The sequence below is a fragment of the Rhea americana genome, unplaced genomic scaffold, assembly GCF_003343005.1.
Source record: "Rhea americana isolate MKP2758 unplaced genomic scaffold, rheAme1 scaffold_310, whole genome shotgun sequence".
Taxonomy (NCBI): Eukaryota; Metazoa; Chordata; class Aves; order Rheiformes; family Rheidae; genus Rhea; species Rhea americana.
In genome coordinates, this window is record NW_028186436.1 from 268,304 (window position 1) to 290,926 (window position 22,623).

Below are 22,623 nucleotides of genomic sequence, written 5' to 3' on the forward strand. Positions count from 1 at the left end.
TCCCTTTCTCAGTGCAGTGCTGTTGATAAAGAACTATATGGAGTTCATGCAAGTTATTTTGAGTCATCTGTTCTGGAAAGACGTTTTTTGCATCAGTCAGGAAATTCACAGAGAGAAATGTTCTGTTTCACTATAAAATTACTGTTCACTAACTAAAGATGACTAACCGTGCACCTACATTGATAAAGATGGATCATTGTTAGTTTGTGACCAGCAAAGCTTGATCAAGTTTACAGAATATGCAAAAGAAATCCCAACAATGAGAATCTTTCACATAGACTGAAAGAAAATATCCATTTCCTGGGTAATTCCTGCTTTTTGTAAAAAAGAAAAATACATGAAATATAAAACCAGGTTTTTTTTATGTAGTGCATTTTGTTTTTTTAAAAAAAAGAGAGAAAGAGAAGAAGACAGCATTGTTATTTTAAATTAATTTTAATATGTCTTTCAGGACAGAATAACAAGTGTGGATCCAAAATTTGTCTGAAAAATCTGCATAGAGGGAAAGGTGTAAGTATAGCTTGTTTATCAGTATAGAAATGCTTAGTTTCTTTTCTTTCATTTTATAAAGTGCATCATGTTAGAACTGTAAGACCATATGTAGCCAAATTAAAAAATAAAATCTTCAAAACCCTATACTGCATGTGAAGCATACACCTGAATAGGAAGGCCACATTATAAAGGTGAGAAAATACATCAAATACATTAATGTGCATAAATGACTCAGTAATTTCTACTTTTAAAAAACTATAATCTTTACAACAAGTTATGGTATACTAGCAGATATTCATCCTTATTCTTCCATCAAGATATCTAACAGGATGATGCATCAACCAATTTTAGTCATTACTGTTGCATTTAGCTGGGGAGAAAGAAGAAATTAAATTCACTGCAGTGATTGTTATTAAAATGAAATTCCAAACAATACTAAATAATCCACATGGGAAACAGTCAAAATGAATGCAAATTTACATTAAAAATGTTCTTATCAAGGGTTGTGTCACTCAGTAGACTAAAGAGCTTTTAAATAAAAGTCTGAACTTACTCATATTTAACTCAATGATAACACATACAAAAATCAGAGAACTTTCAATTTTAAAAATGCATGCTATGCAATGAAATGCACAATATTATTTTTACTGTAACAGAGTCAGTCACAGGGTAATTGTCTATTGTATGATACCCATTGACAACAACACTGGGTTTTTGAAGAGTCCTTGAATGCAAAGACAGGCAACTTACTTTATGGAAACTAAAAGATTAAGTGAACAAGAGAAAATAAGCCTGGGAAAATTAAGCTATGAGAACTAAATTTTTCAATTCATTTAGACAAACACTTCATTTAGAGTTGATCATTTAATCCAGTTATTCAGCATACTGAGTGGCTTGTTAGTCATTGTGGACATAGTCTATAATCAACCAGAGTTTAAACACAGTGGCCATCCCCTAACACAAATGCACTGATGAAGATGAGGCCAAGAAAAGGAATAGGTCTGTATCATCCAGTGGGCAAATGTCATAGGGTTGAGCCATACTGAAATTAAAACTTGATTAGTCTATCTCCAAGCATCTTTATGCTTAAATTACCTCATATAAATGAGGTACACTTCACAGTGCTTGTAAAATTTAAGCACTTTTTCAGCACCTTTCAAGAGCGCTTTACAAACATTAAATATGGTCAGAAATCGCATTGTTCTTTCATTGTAACACCCATAAATACGCAGGGGGGAGTACCTCCTCATCAGTGTAGAGTAAGGAATACAGGACCCAACCCACAGTCTAAAAAAGCAGTATAAAAAAAAGGTAAGGAAGTATTCCTAATCGCCATTTAACAGATTATACAACAGTAGCAGGAAGGTTAAATGACTTATCCAAGATGATCACAGAAGTCATAGCTGGGTTCAAGATTCACAGCTTTGGGCTCTTTTTATTAGGCATAAGTATATTTGATCGTTGTATAACACCACAGTCTGTGGTGAACTGAGGTATGAAGAGACTGCCCTGCAGCCAGAGGGGGTAAGAAGAATTCTGCACTACAAGCAGCAATACATCTGTAAGCGGTTAAAATTAAATGCTTACTATGTCCTTGTACCAGTCCTTTGGTAATTTTTTCTTAACACAAATGATTTTGAACATTAACAATTATTTGATATTTAAGCAAACTAAGACAAAGTGGATGAGTGCACATGAGATAAACTCTATGTGCTAGAAAGTCCCTTGATAGGTTTTTATTTTTCCCTATCTCTGATGCAAATAATGTCCTCATTTTGTATCCTTGGAGTTACTATCTCAGAAAAGGGATATATTCACATAAAACATGATGGCATTACTAGTGTTGTGAGGCCATTTCCACAGCATCTGGAAATGATATAACTACATGGTGTATTTATACATTTACTCTGAAAATTCCATAGTTATGGAATAACTCAGTTTCTAGTATATTCTTCTCCCTCTACAAGAGGTAGGCCTCAGGCCTTTTGCGAGATCTAGAAGTATAGCCATTACAAATTTGAAGATCCACAAAGAAAACCAAGTGTATTCCTGGAAATTCTGGGGACTTCTTTGTTGCTTCTCCCTGCTCCAGCCCTAGCTGCCATACATTCTCCCCTTCTATAAACAGTTATTACATTTTGCTGAGGAAGGTCAAAATGTGCAAAGGGTGTAAATACTGCAACAGTCATCATTAAGTCATGCATTGATTTATTGGAAATCTAGGAGCTGTGGAAGTGAGTGTGCCATACAGAGCTGCAAGTCCCAAGCTCCTCACCAGATACCCACAGTAAAACTTTGGAAATTAGAATCACAGAGTTAGCGGAAAGATATGTCTCAGGTTCACTGAGAAAATACAGCATGCTGTCTTGGCTCCACTCTCCCTATATGTTTTGTAATCTGAGGATTCTCTCCGCTTCCACCTTCATTCACTTCTTCCCTACTGCATAAAGACAGCACGTCCAACAGTCACCACTGATAATGTCTGCTAATATATGAATTATTTGAAAGAATCATTAAATAGGTCAACGTTTTTCCAGTTTTGCCCATCTATAGATGTTATCTCAACTACTAGAATGTACTCTGTGATACAGCTCTCTAGTTTCTCTCCATTTGTTTTAGTGGGTTATTAAAAATTTCAGAGGCTTATGGATAATTGTGATAATTGCGATAATTGCTTCGCACTGTGTGGATATATCTACCTAACTGTACTGTCCTTTAGGAACTGAAGATCTGTATAATCGAACCAATTCAGTATATGGTATCTGTCTTTTTACTGCCAATCCAAACCACAGACATTTTAATACTTGAAGAATAATCTAAGCTTTACAATTCTACAGTAACCCAGTAATGATTGGAATATGTTTTAATACTGGTTTCAGCATGAAGAAGTAACTCTATAAGGATGTAAAACACCTTCAAACAGTAACATTGCTGAAATTTAAAAAAATCATTTTTCCTTATTTTGTTATAAATCTGTAACACATTTTTGAGTTTTTGATGGCAGCCACTAAGTAGATTTTACACTGAATTTACTGAGAACTTCAAGATAAATAAAATGTTACAATACAGAATATATGTTTTCTTTCTATTCAATTCCTAGAAGAAGATATTGGTTTTAAATAGCATCTCCATTTAAAGAGGAAGCAGTAAGGAACAGATGAACACTAAACTGTGCTTCTCATCACTGAGGTTCTTCGTTTGTTTAAAATAGCTGGATCATTGACTCTCTTGATTTTCCAACTCCGACCCATTTAACTGGGGAGAAAAAAAACAACTATTAGAACAATTACTAAGAGTATGCGTCACAATGAATTGTTATCATTTTAATCTTTTCATAATGTTTTAGTACAAACTGGCCCGTTCCGTGCAGAAACAAAATGCCAGGAAAATTTACTTTACTCCTGCTGTATTGCCAGACTTTAAGTGCTCTATACTCAAGTTTGATAACATGGAATAATTATACTATAAACAGAAAGCATTGCAGATTGAAAGCCTAATAGAAGGTGAGGCACGTCTGTTGCATGTTTAGTTATCATTATCTTGAGTGATAGGATGTCTAGCTAAATCCCTGCAGAGAGGAAGCGAGAGCTCTGTCAGACTGTAACGTTTTCTTGCTGTGGAACTGGAAACAGTGCACATGTGCTATAATATTGTTAAATGTAAGGCTTCAATTAAAAACATTATCTCGTGGGAGCAACCACTCCAAATACCCTACTCTGAAACTAATTGTTTCAGTACAGTTTTCATTGTCCATGGATACTGCAGAACTGACTGGAGATTGTTCCCCTTTAGCTATCAAACCTCCCAAGGTACGCTGAGGTCCCCTGCCTTCAACTGAGTACTCAAGAAATAAAATAAGGGAGCTTTATTTACATATCCCATCAGCCTCATCTGTGTCCATGACCACACACAGGCTATTTGCTGAGCTTTAGGCACTAGATATTTTCTAATCCATGAACAACATCTGAATTGAAACAGTTGCAACTAGTTCATACTCCTAAAATTTGACTTTTGAGGTGCTTTATGGAAAATGAAAGCCTACATGCTAGCTTTCTAGGTTGCTACAGTGGAAAATCCCTTCCAAACTCTAGCATTCATGCCACACCTAGCTCCTGGCACCTCTTGACAGCAATTTGTTTTGATGAAAACTGGATTAGCCTCTGCAGGCTGGTTATGTTAACACCCAAATTTCCAAAGCAGCTGAAGCAAAAGTCCCTGGCACCTGTATCTATTATGCAATACATCTCCTCGTAATGATAAATGTGCAAGGAAAGGGGGGGGGGAGAGAAAAGTTTATCTTCAAGCAGTGATGCAGGAAGTAATGTGAAAGGAAGAAATTAGCAAGGGGAGGATAGTAGACTAACTATGCCCTGAAGCACAGTGCAGAGATCCCTGAGCTGTCACTGACAGAAAGCAGCAATTTGCCAAGCACAATACATGGCCACCTTTCCTCTGGTTAAGTCCTTGCCAGCAACAGCTTGGGGCTGTCTGCAACACCACAGAACTGCCCACAGCACACTGCCCTTTGCTGCTTCTGTGCACGTTGTCATTTACCATCAGCATCCCAACCACAGATGCTTCCATTGCGTCCAGCCCAAATCAGGCCGCTCCCTGGGTAGTAAAATGAGCATTTTCCACAGCTATTTCTATGTGGTCTGGCATCCTCACATGTACGTCTGAAGAAACTTTTACCTGGCACTCCAACATGGTTTTCCACACATCGGATGTAATTCTGGGCCTTGGGTGGGAGGTCCTCCCATTTTCGTGCACCAGTTGTGTCAGTCTTCCACCCAGGCATTGTTTCATACTCTACTTCTACCTTCTGTAGTATCTCCTGATTAGCTGCGGAAGAGCATTTTTATCACAGTTGAATTTAGCTGCTCCACCTCAACCTTCAGTCTTTTAACAAAATTTATAATCCAATATATGAAAAAACAGTATTTCTAATGTTGGTAAATTAATTCATTCTTAAGTTAGATTGGCATCTATAACTGAGGAAGAAAACTGATTCAAGAGAATCCAGTAATCTAGTTTCCTCTTGTTAAAAATTTATGATGTGCCCTATGTTGTCAGATGACTACAGTAATATTTTGAGAAAATACAGTATTTTAAGTTTACAGCAATTCCATTTTTTGATTCAGATTTGCACATAATAAAACAGAAATCCTCCTACAGACAAGGCACTACGCTTTACCTTTATGTAACAGGGTTAAACTAGGCTTACTAAAAACATTGATGTTTGTAAGCCCCATTAGATTTCTTATTATACTGTTCTCCATAGCTGGAAACTAGTAGCCATGGTGGGAAAGTTGGCTGCTGCCAACCTTTTGCATCCCTCCAGAATACCCCATCTCACAGCAGAGTCACTGTGAGGCAGACAAATGAAAAACTTTAAGTTATGTGTGCTTCTGCAGCATGAGCAAGAAGATGCAGATTCTTCACTGAAGCAGGAAACATATAACTGGAGAAGGTTTCTGCTTGCCTTTTACCTTTTATTAGTTTAAAGAGTTAAAATGAAAGCCTGAAGAGACAGTCATTCAGCCCTAAATTCAACAAATCTGCTGGCCATAGGGTACACAGAAGTCTTTACTGAATAATAATGCGGTATAGTGGAAGGCATTTTAGACGGAGGTGTGAAAATGAAAAAGGAGAGGAGCATATTAGTCTTGAAAACATCATTCTTGTAACAAAATTAAATATTATTTAATTAATATTATTGCATCCTGTAAGTTTTAACACAAAGTATATTGAAAGTTTTAATTAACTACAAAGTTATTGCTGTTAATTATAATTATATGATGGTAGCTTATAATATAGCAGCTTTACTTTCCTCGTATCCATCTCATCTTCATATAGCTTAAGCATTGCTTTTATTTTTACTTTACTTCATTAAAGGCTACTGCCAATGTTACACAGTTGCCAGCTTAGATCTTGTTGACTTTCAGATTTCTAGTGGAATAATGGTGTTGTCAACAAACAAATCTAATGGGACCAGACAGAGGCTCAAAGACAACATTTCATTTGCTCTGAACTTCTTTTCATCATTTATAGAGACATAAAGTGAATGGAAAATTCTAATATACTAATACAGTAATCTTTATACTGATACTACAGTTCTGCAAATTTCTATGCAAGGCATAGCAGAAAAGAATAAAATATAGTTTTAAAAATCAAACAGTTTTTCCTCATATGTAAAGCTTAACAGGTGGGAAAGAGAAAAATGAACATAGACATTTAACAACATACCTGGAAAATACGGAATTCTTTTTCCACCCAATTTGTAAGCAACACCAATTTTAATCTCATCAAGGACATCAAGAATATCCAGTTTTGTTAATGCCAAACTGTCCAGAAAAACATTGGATAGAGTTACACATATGATGAATCTTTCTGTCATCATCTTCCTTAATCCCTTTCACCTGTTTTATCTAGTTTTAAATTCACCGATGCAAGTAAGGCAACCCAGCAAGCAGAAATATGCAAATATATTAAACGATGAACATTGTTAACTGAATTCATGCCTCTGGGATGAATGCATGACTGCATTACTAAAATTGATTTCTAAATGCTTGGCTGCTCACACAGGTGCACAGTGTTCAGTTATACCCCTTTAAAATGCAAGGTGACTATGTAAAGTGGTACCTATTGGACACAGTTTGGGTGTATACAATGGCATTTCACTTTATCCCATGACTATTAATTATTCCTGTTATTCCTACAGATTCAAAACAGCTACGAGACAGACTTATTTACTAAATTCCATTTTTAAAACCAGACTTTGCAAGCATATTCTGGCTTGCTAATCATGTATGAAATGCTGTAGGAGAGACCCCGGTCTAACATTTAGTACTCTGGCTAAGCTATCAGTGTCAGCAGTTTAATGAACCTTTTTCATGTTCTGAATGAATATATTGAGATACAAAAATGGAACACCAAGAAAACATTGAGGCAACCACTGATCAAAGTAAAACTGTATTTTAAAATCTGTCAAAATCTCTAGAAACAATATGCCACGCCTCAGTTGGTAGAAATGTTAACAGCTAAGGATTTAGCCAGGTATACACATATATTGTCAATGCTTCATTTTTTGCTCACTAAGGATATAACGAATGCAAAGATTAAAATAAAAGGCCTTTTGGGAAAGAAGTGGCATAGAGCCATTTCTTTTTCCTTTTTTGAAGGACTCATCTCCATTTGTTTTTTTAAATGTCATCGTTATCAGAGCTGAGACAGTTTTATCGATGAAAGTGTAGGAATTGTACAGAATTGAAATAGAAGGAAACAAAATGGCTTCCTAATGCTATTTCCACATAAATTAGAGCTGTGCAAGTTGAAACAAAGTATAAAGCTTAGTAAAAGATTATTTAAAAAATCTTTTGATACATAATGCACAAAGATCTTTTTGTGTTCTGTTCCTTTATAAGGTTATTAGTAAAAATAATACCAGTTAAGTTGCAACTTGAAAGCTAGTAAAATGCCCAGGTTCACATGTTTGTATACATGAACATGTTTGTCTGAATGGATGTGTAAGTATATACCTTATATGAACACAATTTTACTGAAACTTTTTCAACTTTATCCGAAAAGGTAGATTATTAGTTTTAAATTAATAGCTTATGATAGTTATTCATTTCATCTGATATCTTTAGAATTAGACAAAAGCTAATTTGATGGCATTACGCACTTAAACATTTCCTTTAAACAGACACTTCTTCCTAGCAATTAAAGATATATTTTGAATTATAAAATAATTTATCAGCCAAACAAGTTGCTATGTCCCAACTCTCGGCCCACTATAAACAACTCTTATAATACAATATTAGAATACATTTTTGTAGATAAATGGATCTGTCAAGACTGGAATGAAAGCTGGGCCAGCTCCTCAACACTCTGTGTCATCCCATTCATTTCACTTGAGGAGGTAGTGTCTGCAAATGCTGTAGAATTTAGTTCTGTAAGCCTGATCCACTAGAGTCAGCAGAAGCCTAAAATAAGTGCATTTTAAATCATGATATAAGTCAATAAGAAGCACTGGCTCAGCAACACTATAGTAAACAATTTCAGAGAAAATTGATACTTTGATTCATTCTATATTGGTCATCTGATATAAGCAAAGTGAGATCATGAAAAAAATCATCATGACATCATTTTACTTGACATGAAAAAAAGGTATTAGGAGATAAATATTATCATCATTAAGACAGTTTTCAGTTGCTCACTGTCAATTATTTTATTGCTTAAAATGTAAAATTTTACTGGATTTTCATTAATGTTACCTACATATTTTATTCTGCGAAGCACAAAATAATCAGTTCCAAATGTAGCGCAAAATCTGTGATGCTTACGCTGTGAATCCGTTGATCATATGAGCATATTTCAAAATGACAAGATCTAACCAGCCACAGCGTCTTTTTCTGCCTGTGGTTACTCCCCACTCATGGCCACGGGACTGTAAAAGATCTCCAATTTCCTAGAAGAAAAAAAGGATGCTGGTAGCATTTCACTAAAAAGGGTAATAAATTGCAAGAAAAGTCTAGCTGGTCAATTCCTTTAAACAAAAAAAGTTCTATTTTCTTAAAAGAGGACTCAGTTGGAGAGTAAAGCCCCACATGCACAGGATTCTTATATCTCAGTCGCTACTTACATATCTCAGTCAATGTCTTTCAGAATATTTATTTAATGTGTTTGTTCCATGTTCCAGAGAGACCCTTCCTTCATTTTCCATCCAATAGGAAGATTTCCTTGACAATTCAGCCCTGATTTTAATTTTAAGAGTTTGTATTTGCTTTCTTCATCTGGTCTTCTGGCATCTCTTGTTTTTGGGTTCAGACTGTCCATTCTAGGGACAAGATCAATGTCCATGGCTAGGACTTCTATGTACTACCACAGTATGAGAATGCCAGTTGTTCCGTTTGGGCTGGCACCTTTTGTAGTGTAGAAAGAACTAAGAAGAAATAAACTTTACTCTTATGATTCATGAAAAGGAAAGATGTCACTAATTCATTTGCAGCCATTAGAAAATGGATTTTAGTGACTACATTCTTTAATCAGATTCAGATTAGTGATCTAGAGAATTCTGCGTGCATAGCTCATAATTAATATTTTGAGCTTTCTGGTTTCTTGATAATGAAAATACAATATACAGTTTAAAAGAATCAAAATCTCTCCCTCCTCTTTTTATTAACCAATTTGTGCATGACTGGGCAGATGTACAGACCAAATTTATTCTATAAATCATTTGGAACAGAGGCTGTTAAGCACAGAACAGTGTCACGTAATTTAAGCTTTCCTGAGTTGCATTCACAGTTCTAGTCTATGACAAGCTTTTGCCACTGAAATGCAGCAGCAATAAATGCAATCTGTAATATAACATCATCACACTGGTGTTTCCCTCCTTTGAATACAAATGCCTTAAGTTCATCAGGTAATTCTACAGTCTTCCATGAGTGAGACTGTTTGGCATTGTTATGGTATTTATTTGTTGGTGTGAAACCCTTACCCTGTTATTAAAACATTCTATTCCATTGACCTTATTTCTTGGCAACTATATATATTGCATTTTGTAACATTAAACCTACATTAATCTGTTCAGTGGGGAAGGCTCCAATTCCCACCCTCGTAGTATATGCCTTCACCACGCCATACACGTCACCAATATGCTGGGGAGGAACACCAAGTCCAGTGCACACACCGCCTACGGTGCAGTTTGATGAAGTCACGAAAGGATATGTGCCTGTCAGAATAATAAAACAGTACGATCGTGTTTCGGTAATGATAGGAAACAAAGACTGAGTTCATTTATTAATTCAAAGGAGATTTTCACCTGTACGTTTTGCAGCGAGGAGCTAAAGTAAACTTAAAAAGCAGTTCCAAAGCAGGGTAAATTCTCCTTACTACACACACCCGTTCTGCTTTTAAGAGAACAAATTGAGCTATTCTTCCCCAGTTTGCTTTCTCCTGTAGCGAATGATATGTATTTTATATTTCTGAAACTCCACAGAATCACCCCCCCCAAATGAAGAACTTTTTCCACACCAAGACTTAACAATGGACGTATCGTTACATTTTCTATAAGCACATTTTTAGTGATCAAAAAGTTCACTCAGCCAAATAGGAAAAAAATACTACTTTCTTAAGGTGTTGCTTTCCTCAGCTATGTGCAATCTGCTCCTATGCATAAGCTTTTCTGCATTCATCCTTTGCAACTCTCTTTGAGGGTTGCCCATAATGATGGAATGCTAAAAGGATCTCAGTATTACTTTCATTAGGAACTCAATCTGGATGCTGCTGCTGTGCAAAGCTTTTTTACAGTCCTATGTACCACAGAAAGTATCACAGAAAGTATTTCTGCAACAACTACAGACAGCCTGGCATAAAGGTCATAATTTGACAGCCCCAGTATTCAATACAAGTTGCTCTGATTATCTGCAGCTGGTATCAGGCCTCTTTGAACTGCAGCATTTCCCTAGTTCTTTATTCTATCTTCATGGAGACCTAATGGCTTAATTAGACACTTTTGGTAAGACAGCAGAGATCAACTAAAGAAGCTAGGTTCATAAGATACCTGCACCGGGTTTAATCCCCATACACACACACACAGGTACATGCACATGCACATGCACACGCACACCACTGAGGAATTCCTCAGAAGCACTGCAATGGGTACTTGGTCTGTGTGGCTGTGTGTGCGCAAGTTCACATGCAATGAAGACATTATATAGAGTGAAATTTCAGCTCCTCTGGGACAAACTTCAGTAAAATCAATATTTGATCCCTAAAATCTTAATCCTGTTTATGGTATAATCTCTGGTTTACTATGCTTTACTTTTGGGAGATCTGCTCTTATTAAAGATTATTTCATGTCTCTGTTTTCCTACAGCTTCCAAAGAGGATGTAAAGGCAAAGCAAAATAAAACTAATCTTTCAGGACTTAAAGCAGCTTTATAATGTAACTTACCAAAGTCAATATCAAGTAATGCTGCATTGGCTCCTTCAACAAGAATTTTCTTTGGGGAGCCATGAAGAGCTTCATACATAAAATAGACACCATCTCGAACCATGGGTCTTATTTTTTCAGCATACCCCTGCAAATTTGAATATAAGCGTCAGCTTCCCCAGACAATGCTAGTTGCGTGGCTGGAAGCAGAGAACAGTGTGATCACTTTCAAAACAGGAACACGCAGATAACCTTAATATGCTAGCTTCATTAACTGTATTTTGCCTGAAAAATAAGACAATTAGCTTATATTCTATTAAAAAACAAATGAATGTATTTAATCACTCACATAGAACACACGATTTGTTATTAGAATGCCAGAATTTATGTACCGTTTCTATTCACAGAGATGATGTATAGCTGCCTCATTTTGTTTATTGTCTATAGTCTAGATATACAAAGGAATATATAGATGAGACTGGGACTTAGAAATAACGTATTGTAATGTAATGTAAAAAAGAATTACTATATATGAATATTTAAAAATATATTTAAAGATAAGGTGTCAGCTCTGAACAAGTACCAGACAGATCTTGTGAAAGAAAAGAGATTTTTTTTTTAGCATACTCTTTCCTTATATATTCATGAAGATATTTTATCAATGACTATTCTAGACTTTAAGAACCTATTCTTCTTATAACATCAGCTTCTTATAACACAAATTCCATAAACAATTCTTCAGTAAGTTCAGACAGCCTGGAATTCAGTAATGGCTTGAATGACTCTGCTAAATTCAGGTGTCACCCTGGAATCTCCTTACTACTTTAATATAATACAGTTACCTTAGGTTGAAAAAGTAAAACATTATACGAGACTAATAATTACATCAAGCATAAAATCCATTTAATGCCTACACTAAGATAACATTCTACTACTAAACATATCTACTGCTGTTGAAAGGTTTTGTAATAATGACAATATGTATTTCCTTAATATGTTTTTTTTAATTAAAATTAATTAATTCATTTAGTAAGAAATAGGTCAGGTATACCTTCTGTTTACATTTTTTGATTAAAATAAATATTTATTTTTTCCTCTCCACTTTTCCTGACACTGAACAAACATCACAAATATTAAGTCCTTACCTTTAGCTTCTTCAGTTGTCCTTCTATATCTACTTCCAGTGTGGGAAACATTGACTTGTACTGTTGTGCCAGATTTTTGAATCTGTAAAACATCAAAATGATGTCTATGAAGAATATTCCTTGAGTTTGGTGAGAACTCGGTTTATATTATACAGTGTATATACTGACAGCTATTAAGAGAAAATACACAGAACTTTGATAACTCAATCAGAGCATTTCCCAATTTCATTTTAAATGATTATAAAACATATGAAGTACAGGAAATATCCACACATTCTTTCCGATTTTCTTCTTCTAGAAGATTTATATACAAAATTCTTAAACAAATTTAAAAATATGTCCTTAAAAAGCAAACTTGTTATCCAAAATGTATTACTCCTTAATATATTACTTAGTGAAAATAGTTGTACCTTGAAGAAAATTCATCAAAGTCGGAAAGGAGGTCACAAATTCGAAGACCTGTTCGTGCAGCTTTGGAAGAGTATGTTGGTCCAATCCCTTTCTTTGTTGTGCCAATACTAATTAAAAAGAAGCGCCAAAATATAAATAAACACATGCAAAAAATATGCTTTATGCTAAGTAATTTTATTAAAGCTCCTTAATATGCTATATATTGGGAAAGTGTTCTGAGACAATAAAAAATTCATTCAAAAGCTCTATAATTTTTATTAAAAAATATAGAACGGTTTTTAATGCTTCAGCAGATTTGCCTAAATAGTGCTATTATTCATAGCATGCAGTAAAGGATTAAGCCTTGAGTTAGGCTGAGACAAGCTTAGTTGAGAGTAAGTGTGTATGTACATATATTTTATATTAATGAGTATTACTATGCTATCGTGTAGTACTTCTATGTCCTTCATAAAAACAACAAGAACCAAATGTAATTCTCATGCAGCGCTGTGTAAACATTGCAAACAATAACTAGCTTTGTGAGTGATCAGATATATGAACCTGGGTTTCCTATAGCTTTGAATCTTGCAGCTGAGTCTTCTCTGTTTACTGTAATTCAAACTCCAATGGAAGCTTTATTCATACCACCTCTATCCCTATGAGCTCTTACTGCAGCCTTTGCCTTAGTGAGTATAAAAATAGAGCTCATTTTCTACCCATATGCCTATTTTCATATGCGTTTCAAGAATATAGTCATTTTGAGATCTCTACTTGTCTTAAATTTGGTTGAAATTGTCCAGCGGGATCAAAAATTGATAGGAAGATAATAGAAAAGTAGACAAGTGTGTTCACATAACATTTGTTCTTTCAGAAGTCATAATAATAAAGTGTGCTAAGTTACATAGTGTGCTAATATATAACATTTAAATTAAAATAGAAATTAATATCACCATGAAGAGTAATTGAATATGCAATAAATCACTACCAGTATGGAACCTAAGCCTGCCAACATTTCAGGCGTAATTCAGGAAAACATCACTATTCTGATATCAAACTGAATTGAAAGCATAATTTTACTAGAAATGAAATTTGAGGATTTAATAGAAATTTCAAGATGTCTGTGTGTGGTGCAGAGAACTAGAAAATGGAAATACAGAAGAATTTTGATCCTGCCTTGAGTAATACCTCAAGAGCTTTTTCACTAACATAAGCAAAAGCAGGAAAAAGCCACAGAATTACTAAGAGCAGCAAGCCTTTTCCAGATGTACTGTATTTGTTTACCAAAGTAACACCTATTTTTCAAATTTGCATAGTTATTAATGAAATTAAGATTCTGAAAATACTTACTTTTTTCCTTCTTGTGCTTGACGTTGTACTTCCTGGAGCCCATCTACTGCCTGGTGAAAGTCAAACACTGCAACAGAAAACGCAAAGGACACAACGAGAAACCAAATGAGAAAGGAGAAAAAATATTTTTGAAATCAGACATCTGTAACTTCATGACTAAATGCACAGTCTGTGCTATTGTTTGTAGTACTTGGACCTTCTCACGTGAAAACAGCTAGTACTGCTTAAAAACCTGTGAAAACATGTAAAACATCATTCTTCAGAGGATACAAATTCCAGTATTATGTTTCAGGTACATAACTTAAAAAATTCTATTTGATCAAACTTATGGCTGCTTTACAGGATGATGTAGTTTAGCAGCATGAGCTAAGCTATCATTTGTGAATTTTCTTCCCCCTTCAATCATCACTTACCTATATGTGCTCTATCTGATATAATAAGTCTTTTCTCCCAGTCTTTTAAACCTGTCAGAAGATATAAAGAAAAGTGTTTTGATTTCAGCTGCTTTGACTGGTCAAACTTAAGAGATTTACTTTTAGTTTTTTTGTACCTTTCTTCTAGTTTCTATAGCTTCTTGTTACGAACATTGTAGACAAAATGGACAAAACATAGATGAATATTGAACTTTGGTAATGTTGTTGATAATAAACTTTATCATTTTTATTGTTTTCATCTTTCTCCTTTTGTTATGGACAAAGATACTCAGTTTTTCTTTACAGAAACAGGATGCTATGGTTCGCATACATTTCTTATAAATTAAGATAAATTAAGAATAACCTTCTTTTTTAAGGAAATAAGATTCTTGTTTAATTATTAATGTGATAAGCCACTTAAGGTCTTTTTGTATCTCAGAAAGTATAGAATTTACATATACAAACACAGAGTAATTTAAGTTGGAAGGGACATCAATAGGTTATCTGGTCCAAATCCTTGCTCAAAATAGGGCTAACAGAATTTATCTTTGGGCACTGAAACTGGAACAAAGAAACTTTGGGTTAAATCATCAAATTTGAGATGAAGGAAAGCTTTGCCATAAACTTCGGGATTTTATCTTCCACATAATGTAGTAACAAATGCTACAAAATACATTAAATCCCACGAAAACATTGCTTTTGAAAATCTGTCTAAATGCTACAAAACAATTCAATATTTTTAATATTGTTTTCTTTACCATTTAAAATCTAGAATGTTATTGAGCTGAATATATATATATATACATATATATATATAAATCAAGGTTTAAAAAAGCCTTCAAATTAGCTGCCATTATAAGAAAAGGTTAAACATTACTTGATACAAACCTTTCTTTTCATTCTTTTCAGCTTCTTCAAACAAGCCTGGTAAATGTATAACCACTCCATTACCTTTGGGAACACAAATGATTTATTTTAAAGCAAGAAGTAAAATACCCATTCTTAGCATGCAATGCCTTTAAACATGTGCTGTCTGAAATCTTATTAGAAAAAGTAAGATGAAGTTTCTCACATTTCTCATGAAGGGCTCTTGAGAACTTTTACAGATAAATCTTCATTTTGGATAAATAGCTACAAGCCTGCTGAAATTAGAAATACAGAATTTGCATATTTCAGATTTGAGTGTAGGGCCTGCTGCAAAGTCAGCTGAAGTAAGTGGATTCTTTTATTTGATTGTGGTGGGCTTTGCATCAGGCCTTTAGTCTCAACTGTTCACTAGTGAAAGCTCAAAGAAATCAGCCACCTTAAAACACTGGCAAGTCTGGATATTTAAATTATTTTTGTATTCACCTATTTTTTAAACTCAGCTTAAAATTGTGCTGTAATGCATCAGCAATGTTTTCTCCTTACTATTGAGCTTCAATTTAAAATCCACAAGGAATACACAGTACACTGATAAGATGTGGAAGATTAGATGTAGTGGGCTGAAAACAGCTGCTGCTTCCTTCTTGGGAACATCAGAAATATCCACAACAGTTTCTTTCAGCCTAAATTTAGGATAACTTACTTCTGTTCCTTGCTAACGGATAGAAGGATAAATAGGAAAGCAAGACAATATACAATATTTATCAGAAAAAAAATTCCAAATTTGTTTCATACATTTCAATCATCTATTTGAAAATTATCAAACGGAACAAAAGTGGAACTAGAGATCTGAGACTCAGCAAAGCTGACATTAATTTCTTGCATATTCTGTATATATTTTTTCTTTCAGAAAGTATCCTATTTTTGGACAAGTATAACATTTCAGTTTGCTTATCACTTAAATATACTCTCATTATCACTTAAATACACTCTTAATACCCAGTGCCAGATTTTTAAATTCAGATACATAAATCAGACCAAAAGAGCATAGATTGTTGAAATATCACGAACAATTTATTTGAAGAGAAATAGACTTACCAAATTTGGGGTAAAACCTATGCATCTATTTATTTATATTTTAGATCAGCCTCATGAAAGATGCAGTTTATACTAATCATTATTTATAAAAAGGCTAAGTAAAACCTTAGGAATTTAGACTTGCAATGTCCAGTAAGGAATGCAAACTTTTGCATGATGCCATTTGCAACCTGATGTTACAAATACTACAGTAAAATATGACATTAGCTTAAAGAACTGGTAATGTGAGCAAAAAGAGAGAAACTGAAGGATGACCTCCCAAGTAGATCCTTGCATCTTAGGGCCTATTTCTGGGAAGTCAGAAAAGAAAAGCTATACAGTTTTTATTTATTTAGCCTAAGTGCTAATTTTATGTTTTCAAAGTAGAGCATTCATATATCTAAATCTATAAAAGGAATGTGCAAGTAGAGGGCAGGATTCAAACTTGTTTTCTGAAGTGTAGTAAGACCAAGACAGAAAAGGGAGGTCTTACTTTCACTTTTCTAGTAAGAGACTAAAATGACACTGAATGTAGAGTAACTCTTCATTTTAAAGCAGTGGTGAAATAAAAGTCAAACAGCTAAAGCTAAAGCAAATCCTACTGGCAGTCATCTGTAATTTTTCCTTTGTTTGCTACTGCAGTTGCAGCTGCCCACCACATTATTTCCTCTAGTAAGTACAGAATGTGACTTACCTATAAAAGAAATTGCCTTTGGATTAATTATGCCACTAGGAAATAGGTGAAAATCATATTCTTTCCCATCAACAACCACAGTATGGCCTGCATTATTCCCACCCTGCAACAGAAACAAACATAAGATTAATGGACTTACACGACCAATTCAGACTCTCGATTTGTGTAAAATCGTGAATGATTTGGCAAGGTAATCTTCTTTATTTATGCTTTCAGGTCTTAGGTCACTGTTTTCTCCACCTTACTACAGTTTCTTGATACTCTGTAGTATTGTAAAAAGGGCTTAGACAGGACAATTATAAGGCCCGAAGATTTCAGCAGCATCATGTAGGACAGGGAAACAGGTTAATACCATGAAGTTAAGGCAGCCTTAAGGCATAGCAAATGCACATTAGTGGAGGGAACTAAAAAAGAACTGAGGTGTTCTAGGAACAAAACTTAATTTAACCACCACGCATGAAGCAGTGCCTCATATGCCTACACGAGCCCATCCTTTTCGAGCATGTTTGTGCACCGTGACGTCTTTGGGGTTAAGCCTACAGCACTCGGTATTTTCCTCCGAATAGAAGCTCTTCCTGACCATTCACAGAATGGTTAATGCTTCTCCGGGTGTTAGAGGTGGAAGGCAGCTTCACAGAACCTCCCAGCTAAGGGAGGATCTTCCCAGTCAACAGCAGCAGAAAATTCAACAACTGTCATAGAGTCTGCTGCAATTCACCCCTTGTACGATCGTCTATTTTCTCAAGAAATTGATCTTTCTAAAAGGTCTTTAAGAAGGGATGATGAGACAAGTGGTAAACTTGTAAAGAGGTGAATAAATCAAGGTTACGAATTGATTTAAACTGAACAGCAAAGAGCCTTAAAAATTAAAGGTCCGTTTTTCTAGATGTAGATGTTTCGCAGTGATGCAACTTTTTCTCTACTGAAAAGGTTGGAGAAACCTGACACCTGTCTGCTCTTCCTCCTATCTTCCAAAAAGGATGACAAATCTTAGTGAATTTGGTATGAAGTCTGAATGATGTAGATGTGTTTGGAATGGCGGAATCTACTGAAATGAAAACTGAGATTGTGGCTGGAAATGGTAATTTGCAAACAACAAACAGCTTTGGCTGGATGAGCAGAGTTGTTGCATGCGAACTCTGTGAGAAAGGATACCCAGCCATAACAATTGATAATAAAACACATCTTATTCCAGAGTTTCATTTAATTGTTTGCATGTAATACACAGAAAAATAGCAACTGATGTTCCCTTCAAAATGTGCATATATGCTGAAACTTCTAGTCACAACATAAAGCAAATAAAAGATGTAGGTTATCAAAAGCTCAAGTTTGGTTTTTGTTTGTTTGATTTTAAGCAGAGGGATAGAAGGAAACATTAAGAAATATGCTTCTAAATAGGACAAAAGCAATTCTCAGCTTTTGGAAGAGGTTTTTAAACAATGATGTTTAAAAAGATAAGCTGCTACGGAAGGGCTGAGTATGAGTTGTAACAGACGTATCTTGGCACACAGAAAATTAACACATGCACAAATTTTTTATTTAGGAAACCGCTGGATAGGTGATCATTTGGCTGGGAAACACCCCCAAGTATCTTGCTAATGAAGAATCATAACTTTTCTGGAGAATACTGAAGAAAGCAAAACATTCTTGAGTACTTAGCTTGCCTAATTTGTAAATACTAGGACTTAGTTAAAGGTACCAAACTATCCTGCAGACTAAAAAATCACGTGGGAGACTCATTTAATAGGCCAGGGACAGGATGGACTGCAATGGTTGAAACACTAGCTTATTTTATTACAGAAATATAGGGCTTGGGAAAGAGCCTACATAACTTCAGCTTCCGAGACAGTTAGCTTTCCTATTCTGCTTGCCTCTACAAGATAATGACAAATTTAAAAATGAACTCCATCTAGTTTAACAGTCTCTACTATAAACACTAATTTTCTCATTTCCTGAAAAATGGGGAACAAGGCTCCTTCAAAAGTAGTAGCTGTCACTAATACTAGAGTTATACTCTGCTTTTATTAATTAACGGGAATATGAATAAATGAGATCAGACTTGACGACTCAGCTTGAGATACTACTACTCCTAAATTACAATCAGGTGTCTTTCTGCATGCTAAAATCTTAGAAGTTGGAATATATCAAGGTGTGAGTGTTTATAGGAGATATTTCATGATTCCCAAATGTTTCTTGAACAACTCATAGCCAAACTCTGTCCCTTTCCTTAACAAATCCTTAAAAAGGGACATTAATTTTAAATCCTTAATCAGCACTGAAAGGTGGCATACATTATAAAAAAAACCCTAAAAATGAAACATAGAAATATCAGTAGGTATCACGCAGCCTGTAAAAAATGCTATGATTTTGAAATAGCTTTCAGCCCCACTGGACAGATAACATAAACCAAGAATTCAGTGACAGATCTTACCAAATAACACTCTTCAAATTCAAAGCTAGTGTTGACAGCTCTGGAACTACTTTTATATGCTGCCCTTGTTGGTCTGTGTTTCCTGAAGCAATGTTTTCTGAGTATATTTTCACAACTGAATTTATTAGATTTTTACTAATGTAATTAAAATAGTAGTGGAATATTGAATAGCCCCAAAGATATGATCAAACATGCAAAACACGCAGCTGATGGGCTGCTTTCTATTTATTACCTAGTCATCTTCATGAAATACATTTCTAAAGTTCAGCTTCGTAGATATTGTAGCAGCATATTGGCAATCAGATACCTCAGGTATCAAAGGTATCTTCTCTTGTGCTAATCTTACCTAGATTCTGAGAGTCAACATAGGGTCTATATGAGCCATTTCTTTTGCTAACAAAGTACAAATGGAACCTGAAGCCTGTATAAAGTACTGAAATGCATTTCCACCGAGATACTTGAACGAAATATCAATTCCTGAATGCTCTGAGCTTTGGATCTGACAGGGAATAGATATCCACATCTTAAATTAAATCAGTGGGAGAACTGTATGTTCTGTATACATGCAGCATTCATTTCTTTTTATTAAACATATCTTGATAACCCTTGTTGGCAACAGTAGGTACTTATTTTCTAAACTGGACACATGCAGCACAATTTGATTCTAAGCTGTAATGAACCTCATGTTGCTCCAACTAAACACACTGCTGGAGGCAAAAATCAGAACTGAATGTCATTAGTCCTTGAGTCAAAAGAACAAGAGAATTTACAAGGACAACTACTCAACCCTCAGCATGATCAGGAAAGGGGGTTTGGCTCAGACCAAATGCAAGGGTTCAAGATTTTCACTTAAGAGTGGGATCATCTGTCACATGATGGCTTGAGGTGAGCAGAGACCCATCCACAGCCCTGGATGTGGGCCTGCATTTAGTAGGAATGTTAAACATAATGGCTAAGTCTTATGCCTACAACATCACTAGAAGCTCCTCAGTCAAGTCAGGGCCATATGATCAGCCACCATGTAGAAAGGAGGTATTTTGGACAGTGAGAGATAGGATCAGTTAGCCTCAAACAGTTACAGAAAAGATGTTGCTTCTTAGCAGAAGAGAAGGAGAATTTCTAATTTATGTTCACCCAGGCTGGATGGGCCTGACTACACTAATTTTTGTGAAGTTTGCCACTCTTCTGCTTTGCTACATTAGATGAATATACCACATGTTTGCATGGGCTTAATTTGATTACTTGATGGAAGGTGGAAAAAACTACCTGAGATATTGCAACTATGTAAACTCTCTTCCTCTTCTCAAATGATATTTCATTAAAGTAGTGTCAGCACTCACGTATACAGTGACAGTATTTTGTAGACTCTCAGGATGCTTCCACTTGGAGCAAGAAGTTCTCGGTTTCTTTGCTTGGCCTTTGTTTCAAATGCAGCCTCTCCATTAAGGGCTTCCATTTAATATCCAGGCCCAGCTCACAACATTTCTGCTGTGCAACATACTACTGACCACTATCTACCTGATTTTGATAAATGTGTCTTCCATTATTTGCACTATTCTGGGTCTCTAGAAGTTATACTTGCCTTCTTCAGCATTTCTGCAAAACCTTCTCTAACAAAGGGAATGCTACAGTGACTTCCCCAGATAGATTAATCACCCCTGCTGCTATGGTATCATCTATATTGTGAAGTGATAGTATAACCAGAAATAATGATAAACATTCATTTCCAAGATATCGAAAGCAGAGACATTCCAATTAAGCTACTCTGGTATGGGAAGTTTTACTCCCAAGAAGAAATCATTAAAGGAGCTGTTGAAGCTCTGAAAGAAGTTGAGAGTAACTGGAATGATACCAGCATATTAAGCATTAGTATTCACTTCAATCTGAAATATTCCCTACTGCTCCTGTAGCATTTCCAAGAAGTTCTGTAATGCTTGCATCCTTTATGGTGTAGAGTTTGCTAAAACTGTAACAAGCGCAGAAAATGCACCAGGTTCGTTGGAGAGGCAACAGCTGGTGAAACAGGACTAGAGAACTAGAAATTACGTGTGCCAAAGACTACATGACAGCCATCTTACTGTAGTAATAAGAAAATGTAAATATCATTTCGGAAGGTCATCTCAAGAACACACACAAGCTCTCTCCTTTGTAGGCCTCACCTAGATACAGCAACTTTCTGACTATGGGACATGGTGGTTATTCCTTATATCAGCTGTATTAGTTGTAAGTTTCAAAGCTGGTTAAGTGTTTGTTCTTAACAGTATTTGTTAGGTGTTAAAGCACCTAGGAAAAGATAGCCCCAACTGAAGTCATTCATAGACTGCAGTGGGAAAAATTAGCATTCAGCATTTCAAAACAGCCTACATTACTTACAAATCCATCTTTATTAACTTTGAAAGCTCTGGAAGTTGAGGCTTTATTAACAGCATTAAATATGTATTACTTCAATATATTTTGCCTCAGGAATCTCTATTGTTTTGTGCCACTGTAAGCTGTATCTCCCTTTTAAAGGCTAGCAGACCAGCAGCAATGTGGTCTGAATTCAGCAATGCAAGATGCTTGTCATATTCCAGGTTGGAAGACAGACTTCAGCATAAACTAATGAGAAGAGCTGTAACATGCTGTTTTCAAAAGTTAAGCAGCTAGGCTTTATTTTCAGAGCAAAATAATCCTATATGGAGACTTTTTTTTTTTTTAAAGAATGTATACATTTTATTAAAATTAAATAAAACGCAGTTCTGAAGATTGGGCTGTATTTTTAGATCTTCTAACAATCGTGACGAGAATGTTAAGCTACAAATTGTGCTAGTGTAAGGAGTTAAAGGAGCTCAGGT

At 35.2% G+C, this 22,623-nt stretch overlaps 1 protein-coding gene across 1 annotated transcript; it reads right to left on the bottom strand.

Moving 5' to 3' along the window:
- Positions 1-416: 416 nt before the first annotated feature.
- On the bottom strand, positions 417-21,980 carry ADSS1 (adenylosuccinate synthase 1). Its single transcript, XM_085310134.1, has 13 exons — positions 21,949-21,980; positions 17,359-17,492; positions 15,612-15,674; positions 14,724-14,774; positions 14,311-14,377; positions 12,984-13,091; positions 12,574-12,655; positions 11,450-11,576; positions 10,071-10,225; positions 8,838-8,962; positions 6,739-6,836; positions 5,185-5,334; positions 417-3,747 (listed from the first exon to the last, which is right to left on the bottom strand). Exons 1-13 carry the CDS (start codon positions 21,978-21,980, stop codon positions 3,695-3,697), a joined length of 1,245 nt encoding a protein of 414 aa, XP_085166260.1. The 3' UTR covers positions 417-3,694.
- Positions 21,981-22,623: the final 643 nt, after the last annotated feature.